The 19,168-nt window shown below is 32.4% G+C and overlaps 1 protein-coding gene across 3 annotated transcripts in view; it reads left to right on the forward strand.

The window, feature by feature from the left end:
- Window positions 1–16,398, forward strand: part of LOC105213748 (CKLF-like MARVEL transmembrane domain-containing protein 4) — a 48,289-nt gene extending 31,891 nt beyond the window's left edge. For all 3 annotated transcript variants that reach the window (XM_011186800.3, XM_011186799.3, XM_029041344.2), the window contains 2 exons: window positions 13,615–13,782; window positions 15,873–16,398. In XM_011186800.3, the coding sequence (XP_011185102.1) occupies window positions 13,615–13,782; window positions 15,873–16,073 (369 nt within the window). In that variant the 3' untranslated portion in view covers window positions 16,074–16,398. The remainder of the gene's footprint in view (window positions 1–13,614; window positions 13,783–15,872) is intronic.
- The last annotated feature ends 2,770 nt before the right edge of the window (window positions 16,399–19,168 follow it).

Below are 19,168 nucleotides of genomic sequence, written 5' to 3' on the forward strand. Positions count from 1 at the left end.
ATATAAGGGGCTTTGTGGCACCAACTATTTGAACGAAAGTGATTTATAGCTTTCATTCCATAAAATTGTTTTCCTTATTCAAATTAATTACTTTTACTGATACCTCAAAGTATATATTTTGCTTCCCTTTTCGGCTCTTTATAACATAATTGCTGCCATGAAAGACAGCTAGACATATTGAAATCTATATTGCAACCATAAGTTACAATACCAATAAGTAATAAGTCACGTTTCTGTTAGTAAAAAAAATTGTCTGGTATTTCAAGCGTTGCCATATTTATGTAAAAGTATTGTACAACATTATTTTTCGCTAATTTCAAATCGAATTATATTTAACTTTGCATTTGGAAAATTATATTAAATTTTTATTTGAAATATATAATTTAATTATATTACATTTTTAATGAATTATTTTAAGAAAAATTTTAATTTCTAAAAATTTCATTATTTTGAGTTAATTATCAGCCGAATTTCCACAAGCGGTTCGTAATCAAATGGGTTTTATGAAGGGAAAGTTAACGCAGTGGGAATTTATGCAAATAAGAAAGTTATTTATTTATTTATGTATGTAGGAGTTTAGTGTGTGTTGTTGTTGTTGTTGTCATAGCGCTGCTTTTTTTATTCCGTTCCGTGTGTTTTTCTGCGCTTCAATTAGCTTTATCAACATTTTATTTAATTTGCATATTAATTGGAAAATTAGGCTTGTGTGTGTACGTGTGCTGGGCGATGGCGCGACGCTTGGGTACCATATCATTCGACTAGGCGGAATAAATACCCAATAATTAAATACAATACATATATGTACATATGTTGCTGTGTATAGTTATCTGTTTTACATATATAAATATTTATAAAAGTTTCAATGTTTGGGTATTTGGATATTTGGACTGCTTGATGCAAGTGGTCATTGACGTGCTGCGGTGAAAGGGTAACTCTTGGGAAATAAAATTATGTTGAAGGTTTAGGTAAGATTTTCTAAGGTTTCAAAAGTATTTTCTCACCGTGAATGTGAGTTGAAAAGTGATTTAGATTATACCTTCGATGTTTGGGCAAACAAATTAATGTGATCGGCGAGATAAGTGATCGAGAGTTTTATAAGAATTAAAAAACCCAAAATGTTTCAAGCGTGACTTTGTTAGAAGGGGTAGGTTTTCTTGTATTTTGGTCGTTTTTTTTTCTTCCTTCACGTAACACATGAATAAAACTCATCATTTATGTACATATAATCGACGCAATCGATAATAGAAGGCATGTTGCTTTACGCTCGGGCTCAGCTCTTCTTTAATTTTATTCTTTTGTTAGTTAGTTAAACGGGGAATATCTTAGTCTTAGGAATGTTTGGTCAAATAACGGTTGTTTGTGTCACCCAGAAATAAAAGTGTTATATATGTATATATAAATGATCACGACCATCAATCACTCAATTTTGAATTCCATCTGAATCCTTCACTTCACCAATGAAGGTAGCGGATTAAAACTTCACACAAATACCGTATTTGAGATGTGGCATCACTTGTGGGAAAATTGTCAAAATCTGACTATAATTTTTCAAGGCCCCGGATTTTGAACAATAGAACTCATTGCCTAAGGGTAATTTTTCACCAAAAATATCGGTAAATCTCTCAGACATTTTAATGTAATCCAGAGCGAATATTTTTCTTCTAATAGTGTGTCTCTGTTCTAAAAATTATTAAAATCGGGTCATAACTTCCCCTAGCTCCCATATACCTAATTATAGGTTTTTTCAAAAATACGGTGGGCTTTAATCCGATTATATCGGTTAATTTGTGAGGTATATTAGCAAAATTAAGTGAGCGTGTAGTCTTGGATATAGTGTACCTTAGTTTTAAAAATTAGTGAAATCGGTTCAGGAATTACCTTAGCCCTCATATACTACATAAAATGATTTTTGTTATTCTATGAGACGTCATGCCGAATATATGAGTCAAATTGTGTGTTATCTTATTAAAATGAATAGCGAAAGTATAAAATGTTCGGCTACACCCGAACTTAGACCTTCCTTACTTTTTTTACTCTTCGGGGTCTATTTTTTCCACCTTTTTTTAATAATTCTTCTTCTTTCTTAAATTAATAATTGAAATCTTAAATTAATTGTTTATTAATTTTTTATTGAGTTTGTATTTCAACAGGCACTAACAATAATCATAAATAAAATTAAGCGATTCCAAATAAACTAATTAGTACTCTAATTTAACATAAATCAATTATTTAAATTTTCAGATTATTTTTGCCCTTCGGCCGCGCTGTGGTGATATAAATATAGCCCCAATAGAAACTAAACAAATTTTTATTTTCACTTTTACTTGCTAAATAATTGCCTCAGCATGCTTAATTCCGACGCGCCAAATCGAATTTCTATTATTTTTACTTTCAAACTAAAAAAGCTGGGTGTCTACAGACACTTGCTATGAGGCATTCAATGTGGCTCGCGGCGCTACACAACTGAACGTGCTTTTTTATAAATTTATTATTAGCATTTTGGCATGTGGCCAGCAGTGACTGCGACTTTACAAAAAAAATTCTTAAATATATATTTTTATTGCTGATAGAAAGTAAACAAATGCTGAACAAAGCTAGGCAATACAACAAAACAGATTTTCTTTATTTGCAAAGAAACTGAAGATTTAAAGAAATCACATATAAAATTGGACGCTGTTTCTTTGACTCAAATTTATATACTATATGCTATATAATGTCTCATCTTTTGTTCAAAAATCAAAAATTTTGTGTTCTTCAAATCCAGCTGCGCATAAATCAAGCAAATTAACTGACGTAATTTTTTTTATTGCACAATGCGAAATGCGATTGAAATATGTATATCAAGCAGTGGCGGCATGAGTAATCTTAGCATAAAAAATAATATTAAATACAGATATATTTATATATATGTATATGTATACTTGATTCTACAGTTAATATGTGGGCGTATATTTCTTTCAGCAAGGAGTTTTCCCCTCATTTGTTCTATTTGACTTTGCTATGTTGACTTTCATGCTCCACTAGCCGCTAATTTATGTTATCTACTTATGTTCTTTTCATCTAAATGCCTAAGCGTCTAAGTATCTACAGTTATGTGTGTAATTATAATGCTCTAAGCCTTTTGTAAGCCGTCCCTTTGTTACAAGTATTTACTGTTAAACTGATTTTTTTCTATACGATCTTCAGTGACTTTGCGCTTACAATTTGATTTGTTTATACATTTTCATTTGCGAAACCAAGGAATCGTGTCAAATTACCATTAAATAGCCGCCTACATACTGTAATTTGACATACTTCAACATTATACATAGTATAGATATATAATTATGTGTACAAGGTGTGCTCCGAAGTACGGAGAATTCTCTTTTTTATACTAACTCCGCTTACAATCTTTAAACTACCTCTTCAGATTACTATATGAAAGGTCATTTTGCAAAGAAGAAAGATTCGTTTGGAAGTTGGCTTCCGAAGTGAAGGCTTTATTGTATAAAAACGGTTACAAAAATGTTATTCAAAATATTGGCCGTCGCTAGCTACTACTTTTGACCATCTTTCTGGCAGCATGCGTATTCCGTGACGAAAGAACTTCAATGTTGACACATATGTTCAAGATCGATATAAAACGATTTAATCGACCAGTTCTTGACCCTAGAGACATCTATTGGGAAACGGAAGCAAAGTTGTAGACCTAATATTATCATAACTTCAAACATTTCGCTTCTTGTGTGTGTAGAGCCAAGTTGTAATAGTGACCTTATAGCCTTTTCACACAGGAGCTAATTGATCTATTAACCGGCTTAAAACGCTAATTAAGATCGATTTACCATACAAAATAATTTTTAAATAAAGAGTGTGAAGAGCAAAAAATCGTTTCTAAATAAAAATTTTAATTGATCAATTAATTTGGCTGTGTGAAAAGGCAAAAGGCATATGATCGTTTACCGCAAAACGATGTAAATTGGAATGTTCTCATGCCGCCGACAATTAAAGTCAACTTACTTTTCAAACAGCCCTCGTTCTCGATCGCGCTTGCTTGAGTTATAAAATAAATTGCTTGAGTAGTAGACCAAAACGTGAGTAAACCGTATAAACAGAAGGCACAAAATAACTGCTCATTTCTAAGTGAATCAAATTAATTGTTGTTTTTTATTGTTTTGCTACGAAACCAGCTTTTCCCTAGCCCATCTCGGTTTAATATATGTAAATATGTAAATGCCAAACGGAAAGTGTAAGCAGCTTTAGCAAAAAGCGGTTAATCGACTTTGAAAATTTATTACATTGCAATCCATGAATGTAGACGTTCCATAGCATATACTATAGATATTACTCGTACCTAAATGGAGCTAAATATTTAATTCACTGTCACGAACGCTTCGGCGAACAGCGCTCACTATTGACAACAACCCACACTCGTTACATGCATTTGAGGTGTTCGATTGATCGACAAATATTCGAACCAGTATTTTTACTTACCGACATACCTCCATACCTATAAATGAGTATGATTGCTGCACATTTTATTATTCGGTGACAAAGAAGAATGTTGCATGAACAGAGAGAGACACGTTTGAGTTGGCGCCAAATAAGACAAGTGGTTTGCTTACTCTATTTACATATCAAATGTGTAGCGGTTCTTACTGACATCTGTCAATTTTGACGTATAATAACTTAATATATTACATTGTCTTCAAAATATTGTGATTACTAGCGAGTTCTAGAGACGAAATTTTATGTGGTTCGGTGGTTCTTGTTGTACTTGACAGCAGTATAAATTTGTGGAGACTTTCGACAAAACAAAAATCATCAAGTGTGGACTTAATTTTCTAAATGTATTGTTCTGTTTCTATGTCTATCTCATAAGTTCGAAATTATGAACAGAACATTAGAAAGACAGAATGTCTTTTCCGTCACATTCTGTCTTTCTAGTGTTCTGTAACAAGTACCCTACTATGTTTGAGATTTTAAGTAAAGTCACGTAAACAATAAGTTTAAAGAAAGTCGTCGATTGACTAATTCAAAACTAACGTTATTGGAATTTTCTTAATTAGCGTTCTAAAAAGTTTTTTTTTAATATTTAGCTTCTCAGTTTAAATATGTCTCGGTCCGCAGTCCTTGTTTGAAGAAATATATCTACACGAGTTGCCCATCTTGAAAACTGTAATATATTCCATTATTTGAATGAGGAAAATTATTTGAGGAAATTTTGAACTTACATATTATGGGGTTAGGGGTAGTCAGGGACACGAAAAAAAATGAAAATTGTCAGTAATTTTGGTTTTGCTATTAAATCATGTTATTTTACAAAAGTAAAAATATGGCATTATTACACAATGTTTTGACTTAAAGTCACGAAAATTAAAAAAAAAAAATAATTTTCAAAGTTATAGCTCTTTGTGTTGACCCAGTTCCAAAAGAAGAGATTCATCTAAAATTAATCGAATAAGAAAAAATAGTTTTATAAAGAGATAATCCTGGGCCTGATCGAAGATTTTTTTTATTTTTTTCAAAATTAACAAAATGGCGGGTTCGGAAATTTTTTTTTTCTAGATTTTCGGGAAAAAATGAAATGGTCTTGAAAAAACGAAATTTTTTAAAAACAAAAAAGTTTAACGGAAAGAAAATACTTACACTCGAATGGTGTCATTAGATGCTCTATGTGACGTACTCGTCGTTTTTCCGAACTCATACTTCGTGAGATTCGTACTAATCCAACTGTTGATACGAATTTTTTTTAAATATTCCCATTAGGACGGAAACTGCCTAGCAAAAATGGCAGCGGCATAATTTAAGAAGCTCGATTATCTTCATATTAATAATCATAATTACATTATTTAGCTTTTTGCAAACCTCAAATCTTAGTACTTAATATCTTAATCAAATTAATGTGAATTTGCTGTAATTTTTTAGATTAATAATCTTAATTGGACTTACATACATATATTATTGCTACTCACTTATAAAATTAATGTGTCTACTGGTATACTTAACAAACTCGTTTTTATTTTTTAAATATTTATTTTTATTTTAGAAAAAATAAAAGTGTGTCATATCCGATTGACGTCATAATTCAATTAAATGCTAGATACGTAGTTTGTTATTATTAATTTTTTGTATGATTAACTTTTAGTGTAAAAAGCTTGTTCACTCACTCGAATGTGTCACACATTTTCAAATGTACATACAATTACTTATTTGCTTACTTAGCTGACAATCATTATTCATAATTGCGAAATATACCGATTTCGTATAGAACACCTGCGTACACATGGTTGTGGGTAATTTATTCTAAAGCAGTTGAACAACATTTATCAGCTGAGCGATGTGAACAAAAAGCTTTAAATTCCATTTACTCATAAAAATCGAGGGCTGAGAGGGTACAAGAGTTTTGGTAGAAAATAAATATTTATCAGTTGCTGATAAAAGTAATTTAAATATTGCTCGATAATTGGGGAATGGTTGGACTAGCCAATGAATGTTATACTAAAATTATTCATGCATTTTTGAGAAAGTTATATGACAATTTTTGTCTGAGGTGATTACTTTTGGGGGAGAATAATCTAATGCCGAGAGTTATTTACCAATAAAATATCTGTATATGTATATCAATATTAAGGTGCTCCTCACATTAGATATATCGTTTACATTTTAATTATACTCCGAATCGCTAAAAGTCATTTCAGACAGTCAATTAATTGAGTGAATTAAGTGTGTTGATAATAAATATACACAATTAAGTACCTTTGGTATGGTTTGTTGGGGTAAAAGCTATATACTAGAGAACATATTTAAAGTCGATAGATAATATAAGGGTACCCTTATTTAGGGCCAATAAGATTGATTTATTTTAACACAATATTGAATATTAATTTTTAATAATGATTTAATAATGTTAATCGAAATGTGACACCCACTTCGGTCTATACATATTTGTCAATTTGTAACTCATATATGTTAATTGGTCAATGACTTCTAGGAAGTTAATAATAATAGCTTCCACCATGTGAACATCTGAAAGTTTTCAGATAACTTTTTAATTTAGTCGATTATCATTTATTCCATATACCCATATGTGACAAATTCTTGGAGTTGTCTGAAACAATTTTCTTTTTTCAATATATTTATATATTTTTCAATATATGAATTTGTAAAATTTGAATATTTTCTGACAAATTATATGATGTGCTAATGAATCACCTGTCTAATAAATATGTATATTTCTAATGAAGTCTAATTACATAAGTACTACCTTTCTAATTAATATTCACCTAATATTATTTTATCGCTTTTTGATTTTGCTGCTGACACATTATTCTCTGCCCTACCTCGATTGTTCTAAAACAAGACGAAGATCACTAACATTTTTTTAACAGACTAGTTTCAAAAACGCTCGGTTTCTCCAATTACTCCTTCATTATTGTTATAAATATAGATTTAAAACATTTTAACTCGGAAGTTTTTTTGTGGATTATAGTGATTCGAGTTAGAGAAGTTCCACTGTATTTCTTCTCAGAGTACATTAGCTTAAGGTGTTATATACAGTTAGGAGGTCGAAAAAAAAGCATTTTTCAAAAATATTTTCTAAGCAAACTATTTGGTTTATTGATTTGAAACTTGGCAGGTATATTATGACAACCTTAAACTATATTCACATGTTTTTTATTGGCAAAAATAATTATCGGGAAAGTTGATATTGCCAATTTTGCAGAGGTCCGCAAAAAAAGGCCTCTTGCGGTGAGCACGATATCCCTGGACTGGATCATCTAAAATGCAAAAAAAAACAAATAAATTGCATTAATAGAATAAATAATCTAGTGATAGATCGAAGGAATGAGCAAAAAAAAAATTTTCTCAAAGCAAAAGATTCGATTTTCGACCAAAATTCGGCTCTTTAATTGTTTTTTAAAATAAGAAATTTGCATCGGATGGGGAAATCCTTCGATTAATTACTAAAAAATATAGTTTAAAAGATTCTGTAAAAATTTCAGACCGATCGGTTCAGCCGTTTCTGAGAAATCTTGCTCACCGACTTTGAAAACATCGTTTCGAGAAAAACGAGTTTAAAGTTTTGAAAGCACTTTACATGTAGTCGGTGCGCCTTCACTAATGTGTTTATAACTTCGAAAATATTCGTCGGATCAACGTGAATTTTTTTTGTGTGTATACTCAGATATATATACTATATATTACGAAAACGCAAAAAAAATTGATTTTTTGAAAATCCTAACTGTATCTATATAACCCCTTAAGTTTTGAGAAAAATAAAATTCTCTGGGGATAAGATCTTCTAAGAACATTTCACTATCAATTGAAACAATGAGTTTAAAAATTAATCTCAGAGCTTTCAACTAAATGTCGTTAGAGACTTTCCGATTTCTTATAAATAAGGGTATTATGAATGAAAAGTGCATGAACATCAGAAATAGGTGGTCCAACCAGCTTTGAACAGAGTGTATTCTAAAATCCCTGGGAGACCATTTGATAGTAATTCAAAAATCTGTTCTGGGTTCTATTTTGTTTATAAATTCCTATTTTTAAAAAACTTAATTTATTTAAAAAAACTGATTTTTTAAGGCATTACTCCATAAGAACGTTTATTCGCTTGTATTGTTACAAGAACAATGATATATTTGTGATTTACTATTTGCATTTTTTTTCTCATAAACGTTTGGCCTAGAAACGGAACAACCACTTGTTAAACGCTTGATTCATGTGTGAATGACAATAATGTTATGGTCGTTTTAAACGTTTCACATTCTTAAACCTACACTAGCATATTGAGATTTTAGAGAGAGAGATTTTATCGTTCGCTGGCAAAAAGTTGTACACATAAGAATGTATTTATGAATATATACATATACTATATATATGTATATTAAGAGATCTGAATGCTGACTGCAACAGTTATTATGTGAAATCACATACACAAATTACTATACATACATATATGGACATTCGTGTGGGTTTGAGGGAAGCCGGGAATTGGCGTTTAACGATACAACCGGTTTTGTTTTTTGACACAACCACCGTTTCAAGTGTTGATAAAGTTGTTGTCGGTCATAAATTAGCAACAAGTTGCAATATTTCTTCACATATATTTTTACATACATACATATATAATATTTATAAAATGTAGTTTCTAGTTAAATATGATAAAGAACACTAGAAAAAAATACTACTAAGCTTTCTAGTAATGACTGAACGGAGTTAATCTTAGTTTTGCGAATTTTGTGTTTTTGTTTTTTCGGATATTGAGTCATCAGAACTTCATTCCATGCAATTTTTTAAGAAATAATAAATATAATATTTATCTATTAAATGAAAAATAAATATAGTTGAACTTTCCTAACTCGAATTATCATAATCCGCAAAAAAACTTCGAGTTATGGCAAGTAATTTGTTTGAAATTTGAGTTCTATTGACCATTCAAGAGTTCGAGTTATGGAAGTTCAACTGTATTCGAGAAATGTAGATCGAAGTAGCCTTCTTCCTCATTCGACTAACACTTTAATTGCTAGATCGTGACCTTTGTTTTACCTATAGTAACACCAGAAGAAAATTAAAAAGAAATTCAGAACTGGATCATTTGATCCAGTATCAACATATTTTTACGGTTTAACAGACGTATCGAAAGCATTGGATAGATTATTTCTATGCTATTTTATAAAAGTTTGAGAATCGAACAGCAGAAAGAAGCTGAACTCAGATTTTTTTTACAAAATGGAAAATGGGCCCACTTATGGGTCAAGAACCATATCTCAGGAACTACTCGATCGATTCGAATGAAATTCGGTATATAATATTTTCTTGACACCCTGACAACACCGCTGAGAAATGGACGAAATCGGTTCACAACCACGACAACTTCCCATATAAGTCAAATTTGAATTCCATCTTCTTCCTTCACTTTATAGGATATACATAAGGAACCAATGAAGATAGCGAAATAAAACTTTACACAAATACTGTATATGATCCGTGGCATCACTTGTGAAAAAATTTTCGAAATCGGACTATAACTTTTCAATGCCCCGAATATCGAATATGAAGAACTCAGTGCCTCATGATAATTTTTCACCGAAAATATCGGTAAATCTCTCAGATATCTCAATTTAATTCAGAGAAATTCGTTTTCTTCTTCTTCTAATAGTATGTCTCTGTACCAGGTGGGCTATGTACCGCATATATTGGTTAATATGTGAGATATCTTTGTAAAATTAAGTGAGCATGTAGTCTTGGACATAGTGTACCATGGTGGTGAAAATGAGTTAAATCGGTTCAGGAATTATCTTAGCCCTCATATACTACATATAATGATTTTTGTTATTCTATGAGACTTCATGCCGAATATATGGGTAAAATTGTGTGTGATCTTAATAAAACTATAGCTATAAATTGCGAGAGTATAAAATGTTCGGTTGCACCCCAAATTTGGACTTTCCTTACTTGTTGTCTCATATATTTTCTTCTGGGTGTCCACTGGACAAGGCAATGTTGCCCACTCATTTGACATGTCGAAAAATCGCCTAGTATCTTACCATTGGTGTCTTCAGTTCTGCATAAAGTGATCTCATTATGAATTTCCATGTAAAATATTTTCTTTCGACTGAATAAATATGTGCAATTTATCTTTTATCACTGTTTGTGCACATAACCTCTTCACTGATAAGTTTCTATGTGTTTTTTTTGCGTTTCTATAATCTCTACGAGTTGCTTATAGCAGAGCATCAACAACCTACTTGTCAACATATAAGATATATACAGGTGTCATTCCTTACAAACACACATACTCGTATAAAGGGAAACAACAAGATTTTTAACACTTGTTGCAATCTTTTTTAAGGTTGTCTACATTTCTTGTTGTTGCGCTTATCGTTTCACTATTGTTCTTCTTTAATGTTTACACACTGTTCATTTTGTTGCTGTTTTTCGTATTTTTTTCTACTTTTTTTGAGCGAAAAGCAAAAGTCATTTGTAGTTTGCGCTACCTGTTGAGACGCGCGAATAAACCGCACTTGTTTTGACACCTCGCTGTGGCTGGTGGCTGGTGGATACGAGTATAGCACTTCATTTCGGGTGCGCCAATCATCGCACTGTTGTTGTATTTTAGTTTGCTTTGTTGTGCAAACAATAGCAAGTGTTGACAATTTAAATGTTAATGTGGCCTATTGTGTGTGTGTATTTGTTTTTGTTGTTTGCTTTTTATTTATTTTTTAATACCGAAACTTTGATCTTTTCGTATTTGCTTAGATGTTTAGAACGTTTTTTAGTTATTATTATTTTTTTTAATTCCGTAGTGTGTGTTGGCGATCACGCAATCGACATACTTGGCATCCATGCGCATATTGCGCAAGAATGTCAAATATTTTTGGATAACTGTATAAGTTATGCGGAAATATGAAATACAAAAAGTTTGATTATAATTCCAGAATTGTTATTCACGATATATTCTCGAACATCAAACCAGTTTTTTTTTGTTTTTTTGTTGGTTCACATGCTGTCTGCAATGGCAATAAAGTTATAAGAGTTCAGTCCTACTCCTTATACTGTTGTTCATTCGTTGTGATTTTTTTACAAATCAGAAATTCATGGGATTCATCGGCATTGATATCAGAGACATGTTTTCGTAGCATCTTAGATTCAAACTGCATTTAAAGCCTAAACCCATCGAGTGCCGTTACATCTTAATCAAGTATTTTTTTGTTTAAAATCGGTTGGTATGTCTCTCTTAGATTTTAAGCTCTAATTTTGTTTATAGTTTTTCAATATGAGCACTACAAAAGTAGAAGAAAGTACATTCGATGTTGAACCCAATTATCGACGGGTTTCAAGCATAAATCCGCCGATACTGCTGCAATTTCATGTTCGATATTCTTCCGAAGTTCATCAATCGTCGCTGACTTGTTGACGTAAACCATAGACTTGACGTAGCCCCACGGGAAATAGTCTAACGTCGTCAAATCGCAGGACCAAGGCCGCCCATTGACTGGAACATTTCGAGAGATAACTCGTTCATCAAACATGGTTTTCAATAAATCGATTGTGACATTCGCTGTGTGTCTTGTGGCGCCGTCCTGTCGGAACCACATGTTGTCCAAGTCGTCCATGTCATCCAATTCGGGCCAAAAATATTCAGTTATCTTTGAGCGGAGGCGATTCCCATTCACAGTAACGTGCCGGTCTTGATCATCATCGAAGAAGTAGGGCCCAATGACGATGCCGGCCCATAAACCGCACCAAAGCGTAATATTTTCGGTATGCAATAGTGACTCATGGAGTACGTGTGGATTGTTGCCTGGCCAATAACGTATACTTTGCTTATCCACGAAGCCAATCAGCCAGAAATGAGCCTCATCGCTATGTAGGACGTAGCGCTCCAAAAGTTGAGGCCACAGACTCCTAATTTTGGTAGTAAATTTTAATAATTTCGACTCGTTGTTGGATCATATATCTTTCCATGATGAAATGACAAATCTTACTGAAGAGAAGTGTCAAAAGAACAGGAAAAATATGGCGTCGTTTTCTGTCCTTATCGGTCTACTTTTGTAGCATATCTATTGAAAACCTCTTTATATGGAGGCTCATTCAGTTCGCAAATATATTTAAACTGATTCGAACTATCAGACATGTTTAGAATGTGGAAAAACTCTGACTATATATATACCATGAGATCTCAAGTGGGTTTGGTCGTATACTTTTCTTAGCCGAGCTTTAGTAGACATAATACCAGTTAGTTATCTGAACTAATTCAATATTTGGTTTCCGGTGGTAGAAAAGTAACTGACGGACAGTCAAATTAGTCATCTTACTTAAAAATCTGTAGAAGTATCATAATTTTAAAGTTTCCTAATTTAATTACTAGCATAAAAGACTATGTGAGCCCAAAGTTAGAAGGTTACACCTAATACTCGTTTATACTTAGACAATGAATTAGCAAAATTTATAACTGTCCTCCACTGTTTATACCTGGCCCAGTCGTACGCGGGGATAAGGTCTTATCTAATCACTCTGCTGCTTGTTTTTTTCCTATTTTTATTTGTATTCCACTATTGCTGCTGTTGTGTTTCTACTCTTTGTATTGGTGAGAAATAACATTTTGTTGTTTCATTGGAAATTTGCGAAATTTCTTGGAATGGTTGGTCATACGAACACAGTATTGAAGGGTATTTTCATGTTGGGACAGCACCGATAGTGAAAGTGTGATTCAGCTGAGTACTTCAAAAGGTAATCAAGTACTTTGTGCGGCGAAAGTGTTAGTGGCCAAATATGGTAAGAATATAATGTTTGTCTTATCAACAGATGTGGGTCTAGACGTTATTATTCACATCTACCGAACGTCAAAGTAATCCTTAGCACACATTACACCCATCGTCTTGGGTGACGTCGCTATATTATGTGTCATCTGTTGATCGGTGGCAGGTGGCAGTCATTAATGCTATCGATTACTTTATATGCATGAGTAATAGTTTCGGAAATGTGCGAAGTTTTTTTTTTTTGAATATGCATTTGTATACTCCTTATCTCTTTACCAATTCATAGTAAACTACATATGTATGTGGTTTTTTTGTTATACATTTTATTTGACTAATAATTCTAATTTATTATCTCTAATTGCAGATTCTTGGCATTATTTGTATGGCCTGTGCTTCACCCGCTTACATTTCGGCTACATCATTCTTCCTCTTTGTGGTTGTTATTTCATTCATTGCGACAATTTTATGGATTTTCGCCTATCTTTTGGGTATACGTGAAGCTCTCAATGTGGCTGTCAACTGGATATTCACAGTAAGTGCAAAATATAAATACAATACATTATATTATATATTTTTCTAATGAGGCGATACTCACAGTGTAGTAGCTTAGGTTTTTCATTTATCGCATTGCTTCTCCGTGATTTAGTTGTATTTTTTTCCAATATTGTCCTAAATGCATTCTCACACTATCTGAGGTCTCGATTGATATCAATCGGTACGGATAGTGCATTTCCTACTCTTATGCCGGTTAAGAGATCTAGTTCCGATGTAAACATAAATTCTATACCGAAAAGGAAAGGGCTGTACGCCCAGCTCTCCTCCTCTTAATTTTATTTAAGGGGCTATACCAGTGTAATCCATGAAAAATTGGATGATTTTCGTGAATTTTTTTTTAAAGAATGTACTCACTCGAATGTTTTGAAATTTTTTAGACATAACAAGGATTTTTTTTTACAAAATTATTGAAAAATAATGAAGTTATATGCTACTGTCTTCGGAGGTATCAAAAAAAGTTTCCCAACTACTGACATGTTTCCGGCCGAATGAGAAGCTGAATAACAAAAATTCAAAAGGGTTATTAAAATTAAAAGTTTTACCTATGATTTTTAGGTAGAAAAATTGTCGTTTTTACATGCCAAATTGACAATTTTCAACACATCGTACAAAATCAAGAATACTCAGTTTCAAATTCAAGTCGAACGGTCAATTTCTCATTTCGCGCTTAAACTTTCAACTATAGCGGTTTATACCAGCGACCCGACGCTCTTTAGAACACTCATTTCAAAAACTAGTCAAGATACAACCTTGTCGATTTCATAGGCTATTTGTGAAAGTATAAACTATCGAATAAGGAAAAACATCGATGTTTCAAAAGTGTCACACTGGTTAGCCCCTTAAAGATCTGACACATGAAAACATCTCAGCTTATAACCAACATTGGTAAGGTCCATTGTGTTCAATTATCCACAAAATACGTCCGATAGAAACGTGTAAGAAATATTCTTCGTGGTCCAAGAGATTTATAAAGTTGACTTGTCTTGTCTTGTCTTGGTATAGTCATAGCTCTATACGGCTATTTTCTGCATACGAACTGATACACTTTATTTTCATCTTGTCTTGTACCATCCTACGCTCTTTGTGCTTAACGTTGAGACCAGGTTTCAGTCAGGCTGAAGTGTTCCTATAAATTTCTGGCGTGTAGCCTAAACATCGAAACAGAACTGACACTCGTATCATGAGACTTGTTGCTATTGCATTGACGATTTCATTTTTGTGGCGGGTCTCATCCTCAATGCTGGTGATCACTTCGCAATCAAACTAATTTGGGTGCCTGACCACAGGAGGAATCGCCGGAAACTGCAAGGCTGATGCGCTTGCTAGACTAGGCACGTCTGTCCAATCTACAGTGGAATTGGGAAAAAGTAGGTGCACGACTATCCTCATGTAATTTGCTTCTGGGTGGATAGTTCTCTGTTGAACCGAGCAATCACTAGTACTTGTTCTGTCGCAAGATCCTTCTGGCCTAAGGTAAATCGCAAGAGATCAATGGAACCATTCAGTAACATATATCTTGTATTAACAATAAACTAACTAACTGGTCATTGCCCCATCGGGATTCACACGTTGAAACTAAAAATTTTACCGGACACTAGCTGCAGAAGCTGGTTGGTGGAGAATGAGGTATAGTCTTCCCAATAATTCCTTTTGGAATGTTCCGACTTAGGCAAAAGTTTCTTGTATCTCACTTTTTTTGTACATCCTCGAGAATCAGCGGAAATAGAAGTAAAAAACTCTGCAGATTTGTGGTAGGTTCTAGGCGCTTTTAAATTTAAGTGAGTAGGGTGCCTTTTTTGGCAATAGTCAGAGTGTGTTTCCTTCGGTGGGGAACAGCCATTGAATCTAACCTCAACACAGTAACCACGATCATCTATATACTTTAAGATGAAGACCTCTTCATAGTTAAAAGTTTGAGTTCATTGAACTCTTAAGTCCATTAGCATATGGTACTCGAAACTCTGTACCATATTTTGGTTTAATTAAGCTATTATATATACATATTTACAATAAATTCTTTCTCTCATAAAATCTTACATACTTCCTTTTTATCATATTTCATTGCAGGAATTGCTCAACACCGCGATATGCGCACTGCTGTACTTCATCGCGTTCGTCGTACAATTGGCCAAGTGGTCCAGTTACCCCGGTAGCCATTCGTACGGTGCAAATATTGCGGCCGGCGTTTTCGGTGTGTTCAACTTTTTGGCCTACGCTGCCGGCACATATTTCCTGTATTTGGCGCACAAGAGCGGTACAAATTATTAGACACAGAGCAGCGCGAGTGCATTAAATTAAAAAAAAACATTAAATGAAAAACAAAGTAAATAGCAAAAACAACAGCAACATGTAGCTCACCTCAAACGCGACATTATGCATACCACCAAAAGCACTTTGAGCACAACAACACATACATACATACATACAATGCCGTTAGAGAATTATGGAGGCAACAATAAATTGTTTCATGTTTCAACCAAAGTGGCAACACCATTAATATAGTATGTCACATGTAAGTGAGGCTAAGCTCATTGCTGTAATTAGTCAAACAAACAAACTAACAAAGATGAGAAGAATGTTAAAAAAAGAAAAATCATAAAACTTAGTTTTAAACACTTTTATTGGTAGTTTACAACAACAATTGAACGTTGAAGGAAATTGTAATTTTAGTAATAGAATATATAACTTTGTATGATTAATATTAACTATTTTTATTATGTTTGTTCTAATTTAATTAGCTGCGCTGCCTTTTACATACACACATACATACATACATACATACGAGTTTTATATGAATTTTGTTGCATTTTAGTAAAGTGTAGATTTTTTTCTTATTAACAAATAAAATATTCAAAAAAAGTTTTTTTTTTTCAAATCACTAAAATTTAAAGACACAACTTCGACTGTTAATAGATTTCAAGTTTTTCTACTTTTATATATGTCGTAACGTTTTATTAATAGATATAAATATTTTTGCTCAGCACTAAAAGAAGAAAAACTAAAGCACATACACTACATACATACATACATATTATATATACATATATACATAAATGTATGTATATAAAGGCAATATATTGTATGTATGTATACTATATATGTATGTTTTGGTTTCAAATATGATTAATGGCAATTTTGTTTTAAATTTTTATGCAATTAAGTCTTTAATAAAGAATAAAAAATAAAATACATTTTGATTTTCTACAATTATTGTATGCAGTAAAGTTGTATGTAACTGTGCAACAAATAATATTAAAAAAGCAAAACAATATTATTTATAATAAAGATAACTGCAATTTCATTGTTTGTTATATACATTAAACTATGTAAGCAAAAAAATACACAGATGTTTTTTAATTAATAAAGTTATGTTTTAATAAAAGTGAGTGGAATTGTATTTTAATTGGATAAAAAATTTGAATTTTTTTTTAGGGTTCGCTGCGAATGCATGTAAAAGTGAATAAAAACGCCTTTTAAGAAACTGAATATTATACAAACATTAATTAATAAAAGAAAATAAAAATTGGCTTAATTTATTTTCAGTGACTGAAGAATGTATTTGTTATTTATTTGGGCTGTAGGTGATGAGACTGCTTTGAAATTGTTTAAATATTAAATTAACGTTAATGTAATGTTGTAGGTGTTGAAATTTTCTTTCATATTCCACAAAAATCATCAAAATCGGTTAAGATTTACCGGAGTTATGACCATTCAAAGTGTTGGTTGCACATGCAGAGGAATTCTCAACCCCCCTATTTCCTCGTCTTTGGATGCGCATAAAAACGTTAATTGAGCTGAAAGTTCTGAATAATTTTTGCTCTTAATATAATTGGGATATCGATTAATGCGAAATAAATAAAAAAATGTATAAACTTTGGAAAATTCTATAAGAAATTTCGATTTCAAATACCTATTAAAAATATTTTATTTTCAAAATTGCGACCACTTCCGTTCTCCAAAACATATATATTTATACATGAAATTGGTGTAGAATTCTTCAGGCTATAAGAATATATAAACTTTTTTACTAACTTATGGGCATGGTCAAATTTTATTGCCAAAAAACACGAAATTGACTCTCAAACTGTCGGAAATAAGCGTTTATAACTAAAATATTTGAAGAGTTAGAATTCTGCAGAGTATCTCAGAAGATGCGCAATTCTCTCAAGATAACGTTAGCAAAAAAAATTTCATCAAAATTCGCATTAGAACCGCTGTTTTACGCAATTTTCACTTTGAAACTCAAAATACAAGTCGCAAATTTGAATGCCAATGAAAAACCATTAATTTTTGCGAAATTTATGCCCACGTGCATATGCTACTCTTTTCATACGCACCACACACAGCCAACACACAGGCCACACTCTAGCCAACATACAGGCCTCACACATGCACATCAGCCAACACACAGGCTGGTGCGTGTGGAAAGTGTAGCATATGCACGTGGGCATAAATTTCGCAAAAATTAATGGTTTTTCATTGGCATTCAAACTTGCGACTTGCATTTTGAATTTCAAAGTGAAAATTGCGTAAAACAGCGGTTTTAATGTGAATTTCGTTGAATTCTTTTTTGCTAACGTTATCTTGAGAGAATTGCGCATCTTCTGAGATACTTTTGAGAATACTTACTCTTCAAATATTTTAGCTATCAGCCCTTCTTTCCGACAGTTTGAGAGTCAATTTCGTGTTTTTTGGCAATAAAATTTGACCATGCCCATAAGTTAGTAAATGCGTTTATATATTCTTGCAGCCTGAAGAATTCTACACTAATTTCATGCATATATGTATATGTTTTGGAGAACGGAAGTGGCCGCAATTTTGAAAATAAAATCCATATAACAGGTTTTTGAAATCGAGTTTTCTTATAGAATATTTCAAAATGCACACATTTTTTAACATGTTTCGGATTAATCGATGTCCAGATTATATTGACAGCAGAAAATATGCACAACTTCCAGCTTAATTCAGGTTTTTATGCGCATCCAAATGCGTGGCAATCGAGCATGAGACAATATACATATATATACAATATACGCAATATTCTGTTGTTTGAACGAATGTTTTTGTTTGCCACACAATAAATAATAATTTTCTACTTAAATTTTATATTCGTCTTTTCTGCTATGCACGTGCAAGCGCTGGTTGATGCACCGAAATGTGGTCGATATTGGTGTTACCATATCGTTAATTCTTGAAATATTTCATAGAATTGTATGTGCTCATTTAATGTAGAAAATCATGTAGTTTCTATATTTGCAAGTTAGAACTCGAAATTCCGACGTTTTAGCCACTTTTTCGCTGAAAGTTTGCTATTTGACGCATATTTTTAATTTTATAAACTCGTTGGTAATTCCAAGAATAAA

The sequence above is a fragment of the Zeugodacus cucurbitae genome, chromosome 5 (genome assembly GCF_028554725.1).
Source record: "Zeugodacus cucurbitae isolate PBARC_wt_2022May chromosome 5, idZeuCucr1.2, whole genome shotgun sequence".
Classification (NCBI taxonomy): Eukaryota; Metazoa; Arthropoda; class Insecta; order Diptera; family Tephritidae; genus Zeugodacus; species Zeugodacus cucurbitae.